Source organism: Podospora pseudopauciseta (genome assembly GCF_035222475.1).
Source record: "Podospora pseudopauciseta strain CBS 411.78 chromosome 2 map unlocalized CBS411.78m_2, whole genome shotgun sequence".
NCBI lineage: Eukaryota > Fungi > Ascomycota > Sordariomycetes > Sordariales > Podosporaceae > Podospora > Podospora pseudopauciseta.
The window spans coordinates 1,141,886-1,153,663 of NW_026946663.1; the positions used below are offsets into that span (position 1 = coordinate 1,141,886).

The 11,778-nt window shown below is 53.2% G+C and overlaps 5 protein-coding genes across 5 annotated transcripts; 2 read left to right on the forward strand and 3 right to left on the reverse strand.

Annotated features, from left to right (window-relative positions):
- Positions 1-181: 181 nt before the first annotated feature.
- QC763_0032230 (uncharacterized protein) lies at positions 182-632 on the reverse strand (the record flags this gene model as incomplete). The annotated part of the gene is made up of 2 exons (XM_062905527.1): positions 182-346; positions 555-632. 2 exons carry the CDS (start codon positions 630-632, stop codon positions 182-184), a joined length of 243 nt encoding a protein of 80 aa, XP_062768080.1.
- A 2,333-nt stretch (positions 633-2,965) lies between these two features.
- QC763_202790 (uncharacterized protein) lies at positions 2,966-3,856 on the forward strand (the record flags this gene model as incomplete). The annotated part of the gene is made up of 3 exons (XM_062909312.1): positions 2,966-3,159; positions 3,221-3,265; positions 3,328-3,856. 3 exons carry the CDS (start codon positions 2,966-2,968, stop codon positions 3,854-3,856), a joined length of 768 nt encoding a protein of 255 aa, XP_062768081.1.
- Positions 3,857-4,779: 923 nt separating this feature from the next.
- Positions 4,780-5,910, reverse strand: QC763_202800 (uncharacterized protein; the record flags this gene model as incomplete). Its single annotated transcript, XM_062909313.1, has 1 exon — positions 4,780-5,910. The coding sequence occupies one exon, from the start codon at positions 5,908-5,910 to the stop codon at positions 4,780-4,782; it is 1,131 nt and encodes a 376-aa protein (XP_062768082.1).
- A 227-nt stretch (positions 5,911-6,137) lies between these two features.
- Positions 6,138-10,168, forward strand: QC763_202810 (uncharacterized protein). The gene is made up of 2 exons (XM_062909314.1): positions 6,138-9,771; positions 9,831-10,168. Exons 1-2 carry the CDS (start codon positions 8,973-8,975, stop codon positions 10,154-10,156), a joined length of 1,125 nt encoding a protein of 374 aa, XP_062768083.1. The 5' UTR covers positions 6,138-8,972; the 3' UTR covers positions 10,157-10,168.
- Positions 10,169-10,302: 134 nt separating this feature from the next.
- RFC4 (replication factor C subunit 4) lies at positions 10,303-11,665 on the reverse strand (the record flags this gene model as incomplete). Its single annotated transcript, XM_062909315.1, has 2 exons — positions 10,303-11,496; positions 11,556-11,665. 2 exons carry the CDS (start codon positions 11,663-11,665, stop codon positions 10,533-10,535), a joined length of 1,074 nt encoding a protein of 357 aa, XP_062768084.1. The 3' UTR covers positions 10,303-10,532.
- Positions 11,666-11,778: the final 113 nt, after the last annotated feature.

The following is an 11,778-nucleotide window of genomic DNA, read 5'->3' on the forward strand; positions in this document are numbered from 1 at the left end:
TTGGGGAACAACAATCGCAAGGAGCGGCGGGGCGACTGGGCAACGGGAGCTCTCTTAATAGGAGACAACTGCGGTTCTCGTGTCCGATAGACTCGAATAAGTGGCAGCGCCACAACCACAATCTCGCAAACTCTAAAGTCGACAGACAATCCTCTGCAAAGGTAGGGCTACCGGAATAATGCTAGGCATTCGTCAGGCCGTGAGGTTGGGAGGGATGGCGTCGACAGCTCGAGGTGTGTGTGGTGATGGAAGTTGGCGAAGCACAGAAGGCCAACCCTCTGAAGGCAGAGACGGAAGCCCTCTGAAGCGGGAGAGCGCGGGCAACAGGCGACGGGCGATAGTCGCGCTAAGCCGTTGATTAGCCGATTCCAAACAAGCGAGACCCTTGCTCGAATGCTCGAGGGGCACGGACCATCCAAACACAGCAGTGACCTCGTGGGCTGCCTGTGGCTGTCTCTACGCTGTGAAACTTGGCGGCGCCTAAAACAACAACATCTCCAGCTTCCTCTCCTCCCTGGAACTGCCAGCCGACGCCAGGAATGCATACAGCTCACCCAAATCTTTACCGTCTTTTCCACATGGCCATTCACGTGCTTTCCTCTAAAAACAAGCCCCAGCCCTTGATTCCTCATTGTCTCCCCGTCCTATAGAACTTTTGGAAGCTCTCGTCTGGCATGTTGTCCCATGATGTAGGTAGACCCCACACTCAGCTACTAGGTCCTATTCATATCCTTCACATAGTCCGTGGAGGTTGGGATAGCAGTGGATGGCTATCAGTATCAACCTGGTCTGGTTTAGCAAGGTATGATTGTATGCTATCGTCAACGTAGCAGCACAACCCCTCATCTCGACCTCACACTTAACGGGTCCGAGTGCCCCCTCTGTGAGCGCACACTCAAATGATACCAACCCCTCCCTATAATCTTTGCGGTGGTGGAGTGGGGCACTGGAGATGAGGTCTTCTGACGGTAAACACGGAGAGGGGAGGTACGGTGAGAGAAAATATTGTTGAGTCTTTCGCGATGACTGTTTTGCGTTTCTCTCTCGATTGGGCATGTTGTTGTTGTTGTTGTTGTTGTTGTTGTTTCTGCCCAGCTTTCACGATGGGGGGATCCTCCGACTGAGTGGCTAGAGGCCGTTCGCGGGAGGGGTGGGCCGACCACTCACAACCCCGCCTCCAAGCTTGGCCGACGTTGGACGTGTCGTGGACGGGCATCCGCGCGTCTGGTTCGTGTCGTGCTCATTAAACCCCTGCATCCATCTTGTTATCAAACCGTCAACACCATCGAGTGGATCGTTGTAAAGGGAGGTCGCAGACGGGCCAGGAGGGAGGTATGAACCGTTTGGTGTTCTGTTTGTTTCCAGTCGAGTGGGGCTAGGTATACTCTGGATGGTGTGCAGCCACTAAAACGGGAGTGTTCACATGTTATACAGTAAGACTGGACCTGATCGACGTCGCAGCATAGGCTTATACTTACTCTGTACCTTCTGCCGCTTGCTGCCAGGTCCCATGCGCCCAGAGATTCCGAGTCATCATCGTACATATAGAGATCCCGAAAAGAGGTTCTGTTGGCTGATGGGAGACGCAGCCCCTCCAGCGTTTCCATCGGTCAATTCCATCTGCCGAGCAAGCGCTCTCGACGTTGTACCCGCATCCATGTACCCAGCCGTTGAACCTTATTTCGCTAGTGCCTGTCAAACAACTAGAATCGAGTCATTGGCTTTCGTTCTTGCCTCTTTTTCGCAAGAGAGAGAAGGGGCGTTCGTTCCGTTATCCAGGCAGATACATCTATCAGCTTGAGGTAGGTGGTTCAGCGGGAAGGAGCACTGAGCATGGGATATTGGTCGTAATGAAACTGCCTGACTTTGTGCAACTGGCGATTTCCCTTCACGTGCGAGGCTGTGCCCAGCGAAACCAATTCATTCTCATGTCGAGAGCAAGTAGGTCTGAACTAACCAACGTCAGTCAATTGAAACCGTCAACATGAAACGGCAGCTATATGCTGCTACGCTCTCTAGCCTGTGTGTGCCTTCAATAGCGATCGAGAGTTTAAGATTTTGATTAAAGACCAGTTCCAGCCGGTTGCCTTTACCCTGTGGCTCTGGCCCGGTTCGGCGGGCTTTACCATCTGGGCGGATTCAACGGTTGTTCTAAGAGTTTCATTACGAACAGCCCGACTGCCGACAGGACAGGGGACAGCATCTCGGAAGTCTCTCTCTCGCGAGGTGCCGGAAATTCCACCCAGAAGCTCCTCTCAATTCTTGGCCATCTCGCGAGAATATACGGGCCCATTTCCGATGGCACCCGCCATCTCCAGGAAACAAACTTGGGCGCTTCCTTCTTTCCAGACACAACAATGATTCTCCAGACTTTGTGGGCAGCCTGGAAGGTTCAGTCCCATTTCCAGTAGGCTGAGGGGCCTAAATAGGTAAACATCCACACTCCTTATTTCGGTTTCTCTTCCATAATGTGGTTCCTAACCTGGCACAACCAGTCAAGAATGGGAGGCGGATTCAGGGCACATCGTATCTCCCCAGTCTCATGTGTTTTCCTTGACACGAACAGACTCCTCGAAAACGAGCCTCAACACCAAACCCAGGTCGGCCTCGGTTGCATCGACATACATGACGGATTCTGCGTCCATGTTGTTTCCTTTGCAAGAAAAGGGGCCAACAGAAACCGATGCTCTGGAACCACTCGAGGAGCGGTCAGATCTATTATTCTCTGGGGAACAACTGGAGGTGATATTCAATGATCCCAACTTTTTGGCCTCTTTCACTGCCTTTGTGAGAACCTGGAGGCCAGCTTCGGTCCCCGTTATCGGTGTATTACTTTGATTTTCTCAAGGCCCTGAAAGTATTGAAATACTCGAATGCCGTTCTTGGTTCGCTCAAAAGATTGGAGGACCACGCTTTCACTCAGGAGCCTTCCGCGCCAACAGTCAACTTGGTACTTCAAGAAAAGATGGACAGGGCATTCGAAGCACTGGTTCGCGAGGAACTACCGGCTTCAATCACCTGCCGCTGGATCCAGGCAGCGAGTTTGACCATCAGGAAAAGAGTGACTGGGACCCTACCTGAGCATCTCCAGCAGCTGTCTGAGGGCTTAGCAGAGGTGTTTTGTCTGATTGATCCATCACGAGAAGACAACCCAATTGTGTTTGCCTCTGGCGGTAATGGCACTTATCATCCCGTTTCCTTGGACTGATACACTGATTAGCTCTGACAAAATTCTACCCGAACGACTCAATACGGCGTCAAGCCCGTAATAGGCCGCAACTGCCGCCTTCTCCAAGGGCCGAAAACAAACCCTGCCAGTATTTACAGGATCCGTGACAAGCTAGCAGCGGGCAAGGAGCATCACGAAACCATTCTCAACTACAGACGGAGGCGGCTTCCCGTTCATGAACCTCCTCATGTGCGCCCCGTTGCTCGACAGCCAAGGGGTAACGCGGTACAGGATTGGCGCCTAGATTCTGACAACAGCCCAGAAACCAACCCTTTTTCACCCCAGCTTCCCCTCCGTCACCTCGCTGAGGTGTTGACCGCCCTAGAAATCGAAATTGTCCGCAACCACGGCGGCGGCCGTCACTCCCCCGCCCACGAGGACGAAACACCCAACTGGGCCAAACCCGACGACAACCCCATCCCCCGACCCCCCTTCCAATCCCCCCTCTCAGCCGACATGGAAGAGCTGTCTGACCTGTCAGGGGGTAAGCTACGGGGATCTACTCCCACTGCCTCCTCCTCCGCCCCTACCCCTCCCTCCGCACTCTTTTCACGTCACCTTCCCTCCGTCTCCCAGGGATCCTCCAAACACCTGTTCTCTCTCGCATTGGCGGGTCTGACAGGGTAAGGCAGGAGTTGGAGCAAAGGTTTAAGGAGGGGGGTGGTGTTGTCACGGCAAAGGTGAGGTGGTTGACGAGGTCAGCGGAGGGGAGGACGAGGTGGTACATTGTACGCCGTTGGTGGGGAGTAATGGGAGGGTGGGTGTTTGGATGGTGGTATTGTGGATGATCAGGAGATGGGGGTTGGGAATAGGGAAGGGAGGGGGAGGGTGGCGCCGGTGGTTGAGCCGGGGGTTTTGAGGGGATGACAACAAGAGGTGAGAGGGGGGGGGTGGGAGGGGGGGTATGATGCGATTGGTTTGGCGAGTTTGAGTCATTTGGATTTGAGTTTGCCGCCTGGTCATCATGGGGAGAATGGGGGGGATATCACGGGGAGGTGAGATGGGTGGGGCTGAGGGGTGTTGTTGTCATGATGGGATTGTCATGTTTTGTAGGAGGTGAGGGGTTGAGTCAGTCTCTTTGGAGGCTTGGGATGAAATGATATCAATGTGTTCAAGGTAGGATTTGAATTTAACTGAGAAAAACATCTTTGTCAATGAGGTTCTGAAACGGTATATGCGTTTACAAAAGGATAGTGTAGCAGTGTATGCACAGTTGGTGATTGGTCCAGATATTTTCAGTAAGACGAGTGAGCAGTGGTTAGGTGTTTACCAAACGACCGACATTCAAGGGTTTATTTCATATCCAATCATGTCAGCAAGATCTAACAACCCTACCCCCAGCCATATAGTCTGCAGACAATCATGTGTTTGTAATGATTTGTATATTCTCTCCCCATCACATGTTGAAAAACCATTCGAACTCCCCAGTCCAGCTAGAAAGCCCAACCCATCCCATTCCTGACCCAATTCCATAGCTTGACCTTGAACGCCCTACCAACCTTGTCCAACCATTTACCCTTTACAAAAGAAATTTCATGATGAGAGAAAAACTACCAAATATCACTCCCCCTCCCTATCTCAATCTCGGCATAATATCTATTCCCCCTTTGCTGCTGTGCCAACTGCTGTGCCGGCTGAGACGATGATCCGCCCGAGAAGCGTTTTCTTCTGCTCTTCTTCCCCTGTTCGTGTGGTGGTAACCCCCCCGAGCTGGGCTGCGATCCTCCCCCTGAACCAGACAACGACCTCTCCCTAAAAGTCCGTTTATCTTGGTGGTGGTAGTGGTGATGCTGGTGGTAATACTGGATGTCGCTCTCCTCGTAGCTTTCCATTTCTTTGGGGTGGGTATTGTCGTCTTCACCTGATGAGGAATCATCGTCGTAGATTTGATCGTGGGGGTTGCGAATCCTCTTGGGTTTGGGGTGCTTTTGCGGGGGAGAGGGGAGGTTAGGAGGGGGTTGGTAGTGGGAGGGAAATGCCAAGGGGCCGGAGATGGTGGCGTTTTGTTTTCCGGGGAGGGGGTTGGAGTTGGAGGTGGAGAGGAGCAGTTTGGGGGGTTGTTTACGGGTTGGCGGCAAGGAGGGGGAGGTGGTGTTGAGGTTTAAAGGGGAGGGGCGTTGGGATCGGGGGGTTGGGTTTTCGGGTTCTTGGGGGAAGGTGAAATGAGGAAGGGGTTCCTGTTGAGGAGGGTTGGATGGTGGTGTTGGTTGGGGAGAAGAATTGCTTGATACTGGCATGCCGCGGACCATGGCCCTGGGGATGTAGGCTGGGTGAGTGGGCATTGCGCCGCCGGGTCCGGAGCTGGAGTTGGTGCTTAGCGGGGAGAAAGGGTAGGCGGCCTTTTCGGGGGAGTAGCTGTAAGAGCTGCTGGCTTTGTGATGTTGGTGTTGTTGTTGTTGTTGTTGTTGTTGTTGTTGTTGTTGGGGGCTATGGATTTTGTAGTCGAGTGTATATGACACCGCGGGGATGGCACCACCGCGGGAGACATCCTCCTCGGAGTCGGTTCGGTAGAGGTCGTCTTCTCGGTCATATTGGCGGTTTCGTCTCCAGTAGAGAACGAAGAGGCCGGCCGCGCCGATAAAGATGGCTCCGGATCCGCAGGCGATTCCTGCTATGGCTCCAGGAGTGAGGCTGGTACTGGGCTCGGCGTCCCGTTGCCGGATATGGGACGCCATATTCATAGACTAAACTGCTCGTGATCAAGCAGCCTGTTCTATTCGTAGAGGCAACTAACTCAACTCTCCTTCACCCGGCAGTCCCAAAATAGAGGACATAGGATCGGGAATATATCAAGCGTGAATCCTGCAAGAGAGAGGAAGAAAGCAAGGCTTGAAAAGAAAAGCAGCCACTGGGCTGGACATGGTTAGTATACCTCACTTGAGATGGTGGGGAAGATGGCCAATACAGATTACCTAGCCCTGCTCATGCAGTTGGTCTTTGCTCGCCACCGATTGTAGGCCTGGTCGGTAGCACAGCACAATTACTTGACAGTGAATAAACACCAGAAAGTAGCACCGTCCAACTTACACGCAGGCGACTGGCCATCCACAGACCTTACAGCGGTTCCATCACTCAACATGAGCCAGAGAGAAGCTCGCTGAACATGCCATCTCTGACCCTGTTCTTCATCCTGAATTGCTCACCTTTTGCTTGGATTGTACCCAGATGAGACCTCACACTCGACGCACTGGGTCGTTGGCAGCCTCGAGGACCTCGCTCGGAAAGCCGTGTCGTCCGTCTATCGGGCTTGGGCCAGGGCGACAACCCAATCACGGCAAGCACAGGGAGGAGGAAACCGACAGGCAGTGTGGGAGGGTCGATGCAACCACCGACTAGCCAATGGCGCCACGGTCAGATTTGTTTCACGGGCGCGTAAAACTGCTGACGGATAGTCCCGGACAATGCTGAGTGGCCAGACAAGCGAAACATTTCTTGTCGTCCTGCGAGGATCTACCGGTGTTTTTCCCCAGGCTCGAAGAAGAGGGAGGGTAGCCGTCGGACCTGACAGTCCAATGACAGCCAGTGGAAGCCAGAGCTGGGGAGAGAGAGCGAGGTTGACCAACGGAGAGAGATGGTTGAGTGGTACTGGGAAACAAGCTTCCAAACTGTTGAGCTGAACTTCACGTCTTCTCCCGCGGAAAATCATCCCATGTTGTTGGACTCGTTGAACGGCCGAGAAGAGCTAGGAAGAGGAGCAAGAGAGCTAGCAACGGGAGGCATCGCTTGGCTTTGCCCAAGACAAAGCTTGGCAGGTGTGTACACCCCCGGTGATCACCAACCTTATCGTACGCTAGGCATTTTCCCACCAGGGGCATATTTTGATGCAGGACATTCACCCACCCACTCACAAGACCCGAAGCAAACAACATCAGGACCAACAGCATAAAGCAATATAGTACTCATTCCCAGCGACGTGGGTTGAATATGGCCGGTCCCTACCAGGATTCTCCGCATGACAAAATGAAAATGGAGGGGCAGGTGATATCGACTGGAGTGTGATGATCGCTTCGCCCAGCAGCAGAGAGGTGGCCCTCCGGCGCTTGGAACCGCCGTGCCGGGTCCGCGCAGTTCTCCCGACGGGAGAGGGATTGCCGAAACCGTTCAGAGGCGCACCCGTCCTGGAAGAGAGGACCACCACCACGAGAACGCCATGCGGCCGCCGTCGGTCTTGTCGAGAACATTAACGACACACCGAATGTTGAAAAGATCACCTGGCAGACTCCCAACTGTTGAAGGTTGCCACTTGGCTAGATGATAGCCGCTGGAAGGGAAGCTGACGGACCATGGTTTTGGAGGAGCAATTCTTCTCCCGTAGGTCTAGAACCTGAAGCTGCCACTGACCATCATGCCAGATTCCAAGCCACCACTCTGAAAGGACCCTTGCAGCTGCACTCAGAGGTGTCAACACCGTGTGCGACGCCATCCAAGACCTGACTTTTTCTTCTCTGCCGAAGGAGAAAAGGGGATCAGCAGGTTTCCTGGTGGGGGATTCTATCTGCCACAGACTGAGGAGCGCAGACTGAGTCAGTGATACTGCGCATCCGGACCTATAGCAAATTGATGCTGTGTTTCCTGCAGTGCAGTCAGCCTCCCAGCAATTTCGAGCATCTACTCCTATTGATGGCCGTTTGCTGTTCAGAAATGATCACCAGGTCTGTTGACTGCGGTCCTTATACGACTACAGATAGCAGCAAACTTGGTATGTGAACGCAAACAGTGCCATGACAGCCACGTCAAGCCACAAACAGATTATATTCTCCGTTTGTAATGGGGTCTGGAGCCTTGCCGGTGAGGAGAAGTGCCAGGCGTACGTAATCTGGAGATATAAACATCGTGATACGCCGCCCGGCAACCAGAAGTTTCGCGAATGTCAAAGTTTCCAGCTGACCGGTCACAACGACACCGATTGTTAACTAGATTACACAGCCATTGTCGTCCTACTGACTCTGAACAGGATCACGATCACAGCAATATCAATCAGACTTGGCGAGACGAACTATCATCTACCAGGCTAGGATTCGAGAGCAAACATTTTGACAATGAAGGCATAAGCCTCGTACACAGCAGACGGCTTGAAGCCTCGCCACGAGTCTCTACCCAAAACGCGGGTAGCCACGAGCTGATCAACACCCTGACTTGGATCAAGACAGCCGAATCAAGAATCTACAGTATACCATTTGGTCTCACCGCTGGGATTACGTGTATTTGAAAAGCGGGCCAGATAGGCTTGGACATGGTTACAGACAGTCAGGAGAAATAAGACAAGACAATGAATCAGATCTTGTACCATGGGAGAACTGGCATACTTCTCCACTGTCTTGGATGGAAGGCCTATATCGTCACTACTTTGCCACACTCAATATCACATCATCGAGGACACAGAGCGGCAGAGGCAACCAGCAAAGGGGTTCCTGTTCTCAGACAGCACGCGAGACATTCCAACAGTTCTACGTCTGACCAGGCCCATGAGAGAAGTCAGCCGAGCTTCAACAATCACACTACATGATGCAAGGATGCGATCTAAACTAAAGGCAGTGTGCCTGTTTGCTCCACCAGGGCCGTTACATCCGTTGTCGACACGAGAATATCTCCGGCGCTGAGGAAGGCTATGACGGGCTCAACGTCGTACATCAGTCTCTTCTGTCGTCGACGATGGGTATAAAATGCCCGTTGCTAACATGTCTCCCACAGTAAATCAACACCGCACTCAGATCATCAACAAGACAAGCAACACCACAACACCATGCGTCACAGCAAAGCTTTCCTTCCCCTCTCTCTAGCCTCCCTAGGAGCAGCAGAGATAGTCGGCCAGTGGACAGCCTGGTCCCTCGCCCGCACCTGTACCCCTGAAGGCAGCTCCTGCACCTACCACCTCGTCCTCGTCCCAGGTCCAGAATCCGATTTCATCACCTGCGACTGGACCGTCGACTCTACCAGTAACTTCAAACCCGCGTACCAAACCGACTTTGCCGAAGCAAAATGCGGAGACAACCTTTCCCTAAACGGGGGCTGGAGCAGCATGGGGTTCATCACCATCGTGCCCACCGACAAAGCAGCCAACGTCTACGCCTTCTTCGGCTTCACCGACGCCGAGCTCGCAGACGGGCAGGTTGCGTCATCAAGACAAAGACCTGCCTACCGAGTCGGCACTTTTGGCGAGAAGGAGCACCCTGACCTGGGGCTGGGTATGTCGAAAAAGATGGTGAGGAGACTAAGCCGTGGTTTTGTCCAGCAGCACGGCGGCTCCTTGTCATCATCCAAACCGACAAAGGAAAAGAGGCGGGATATAACCATGAGTGATCAACTGCGAAAGCACATCTCGGTGATGTATGCCTCCAGCCAGCAGCAAAAATCCTCTTCCGAGATCGACACCTGCAGCCAAAACTGCCAGCCTAGCGGGGATGACTTCGACGCCCTTGCGTGTGTCGAGACTTGTCGTCAGCAGCTTCACGGGCCAAAGATCAACAACGGCCAGGAGAGGCACCGCCTCGGCACCCGTAACGACAACCCAGAAACGTGGCAAATCCACTCCCTCACCCGCCGTAAACCCTCCCACCCCCAAGTTTCCTCCCCCTAAGCTAACCCTGTTGCTTGTTCGCAGTAACCAACCACCTCCTCAACCAAACCATGTTCACCTTCTCCCTTTACTCCAGCACTACCCTCCAGCTAGCAAAGTGCAGCATCTCAATCCCGTCCGTAGAGCCAACCCACAGCTGGTACGGACAGCGCTGTGACAAGGATGGGAAGTTCAGTGTTGGGTGGGGGTACAAAGCAGATACAGACTCGGCCGTGATGACGGTTTGCGAGAGGGGACGGGGGATGGCTTGGTTCGGGTGGGATGGTGTTGCTGAGAGGGACCTAGACCTGGTGGAGGTCAGGTTTGGGGATTCGAGAGGGGAGGTGGTGCATGAGACGGTTTGTACTTGATTTTTTTTGGGGGGGGGATGGCTTTGGGGGGGGGGATGGCTTTGGGGGAAGGGGGTGGTAATGTCTTCGCTGGGGGGGATTTGTCGGGGCTGGGAATAATGATAATTAGTTGCCTTGAGATATTGTTTTAGCAAAACAGCACACTTGCTTGTTGACATTTATAAAGTGAAAAGAAGGAGGTTGTTGTTGTTGTCTGCTCAGGTTGTACACCTGTACTTACAAAATTACACATCATCTTATTTTGTTCGCCTTCCAAAGTAGGTACATCAAGTGTAATAAAACCACCCACCAAACATGCCCCCCTTGCCGTGCGCCAAATTTTCCACGCCCCAAAACTCCATGGAACAAATAATTCTCGGGTATCTATCTACCTCCCCTACCTACTCTCAAACCTCTTCGGATCCATATTCAACCTACACAACCTCACCACACACCCACTCAACTGCAGCAGCGTCTGCACCCCCTCCAAAACCTTCATATGCGTAAACCCAATCTCCTTGATAAACTCTAACTTGCTATGCTCGCTCAACGTCTCGATTGTCTTGGTCACCCTAAACATCGTCGAGATAATATCATGACTGCTGTACCCCAAATCCCACAGCTCCCTCAACGTGTCAAGCGCCGAGTCCACATTCCCCTCATAACAAGCCTTGAGCATTGCCTGCACTTTGATCGGGTGAGGACTGTCGACAACCTTGAAGACATTGTCCCCCGAGACAAACCCGAACCCAGCCCACGTCGACTGCAGGTTGTTGATCGCCTGGCGCATATCCCCTTCCGCACTAAACACCAACGCCGCAAGGCCATCCTCGCTGAACTTGACACCCTCCGCATCGATGATTTGCAAGAGGCGTTTGACGACTTGCTCGTCTGTTAACTTCGCATAGCGGAGAATGGCGCAGCGCGACTGGAGGGGTTCGATGATTTTGTTGCTTTGATTGCAGGCGAAGGCGAACCTCGTCGTATTGCTGTAAATCTCCATCGTCCGTCTCAACGCCTGCTGGGCGCCGCTCGTCATGCTATCCGCTTCGTCCAAGATGACAAGTTTATGTCTCCCTTGCGGGAGGGTCACCTTCTTCTGCGCAAACCCCTTGATACGCTGCCTCACAACATCAATACCTCTCTCGTCAGAGGCGTTGAGTTCAAGCACGGCTTCTTTGTAGGCGTCCCCGAGGAGTTGGCGGGCTAGACACAAAACGGAGGTGGTCTTGCCAATGCCGGGCATGCCAGAGATGATTACGTGGGGCATGTTGCCGTCGCGGGCGATGATCTTGAGGCGCTCGATGGTTTCGGTGTTGCCTACTACGTCGTCGAGGAAAACGGGGCGGTATTTTTCGACCCTGGGGGGTTAGCATGTTAGCCATTTGAAAGGATAGAGAAGGAGAATTCGGAGACATACCATGGGAGCTCGTAGGTGGGGTTGCCACCGGGGTTGGCTGTCTGGGCTTTGTAGGCTGCGGTGGAGGACTCGCCGTTGGCTTCCGGCTTTTTTGTCGTTGCGGCTGGCATTTTGGCTGTGGTGTTTTTGTTGGTCTCGACTTGCTCGACTTTTGGTGAGCTCTTGAGTTTTTCGGCAGTTGTGTAGCAGGTGATTTGTGCTGAAAAGTCAAGGGTTGTCGGCG

Coding starts and splice junctions, on each gene's coding strand:
- QC763_202810 (XM_062909314.1), top strand. CDS start 8,973: ATGCGTCACAGCAAAGCTTTCCTTCCCCTCTCTCTAGCCTCCCTAGGA. Junction 9,772..9,830: donor AATCCACTCCCTCACCCGCC/GTAAACCCTCCC, acceptor GCTTGTTCGCAG/TAACCAACCACCTCCTCAAC.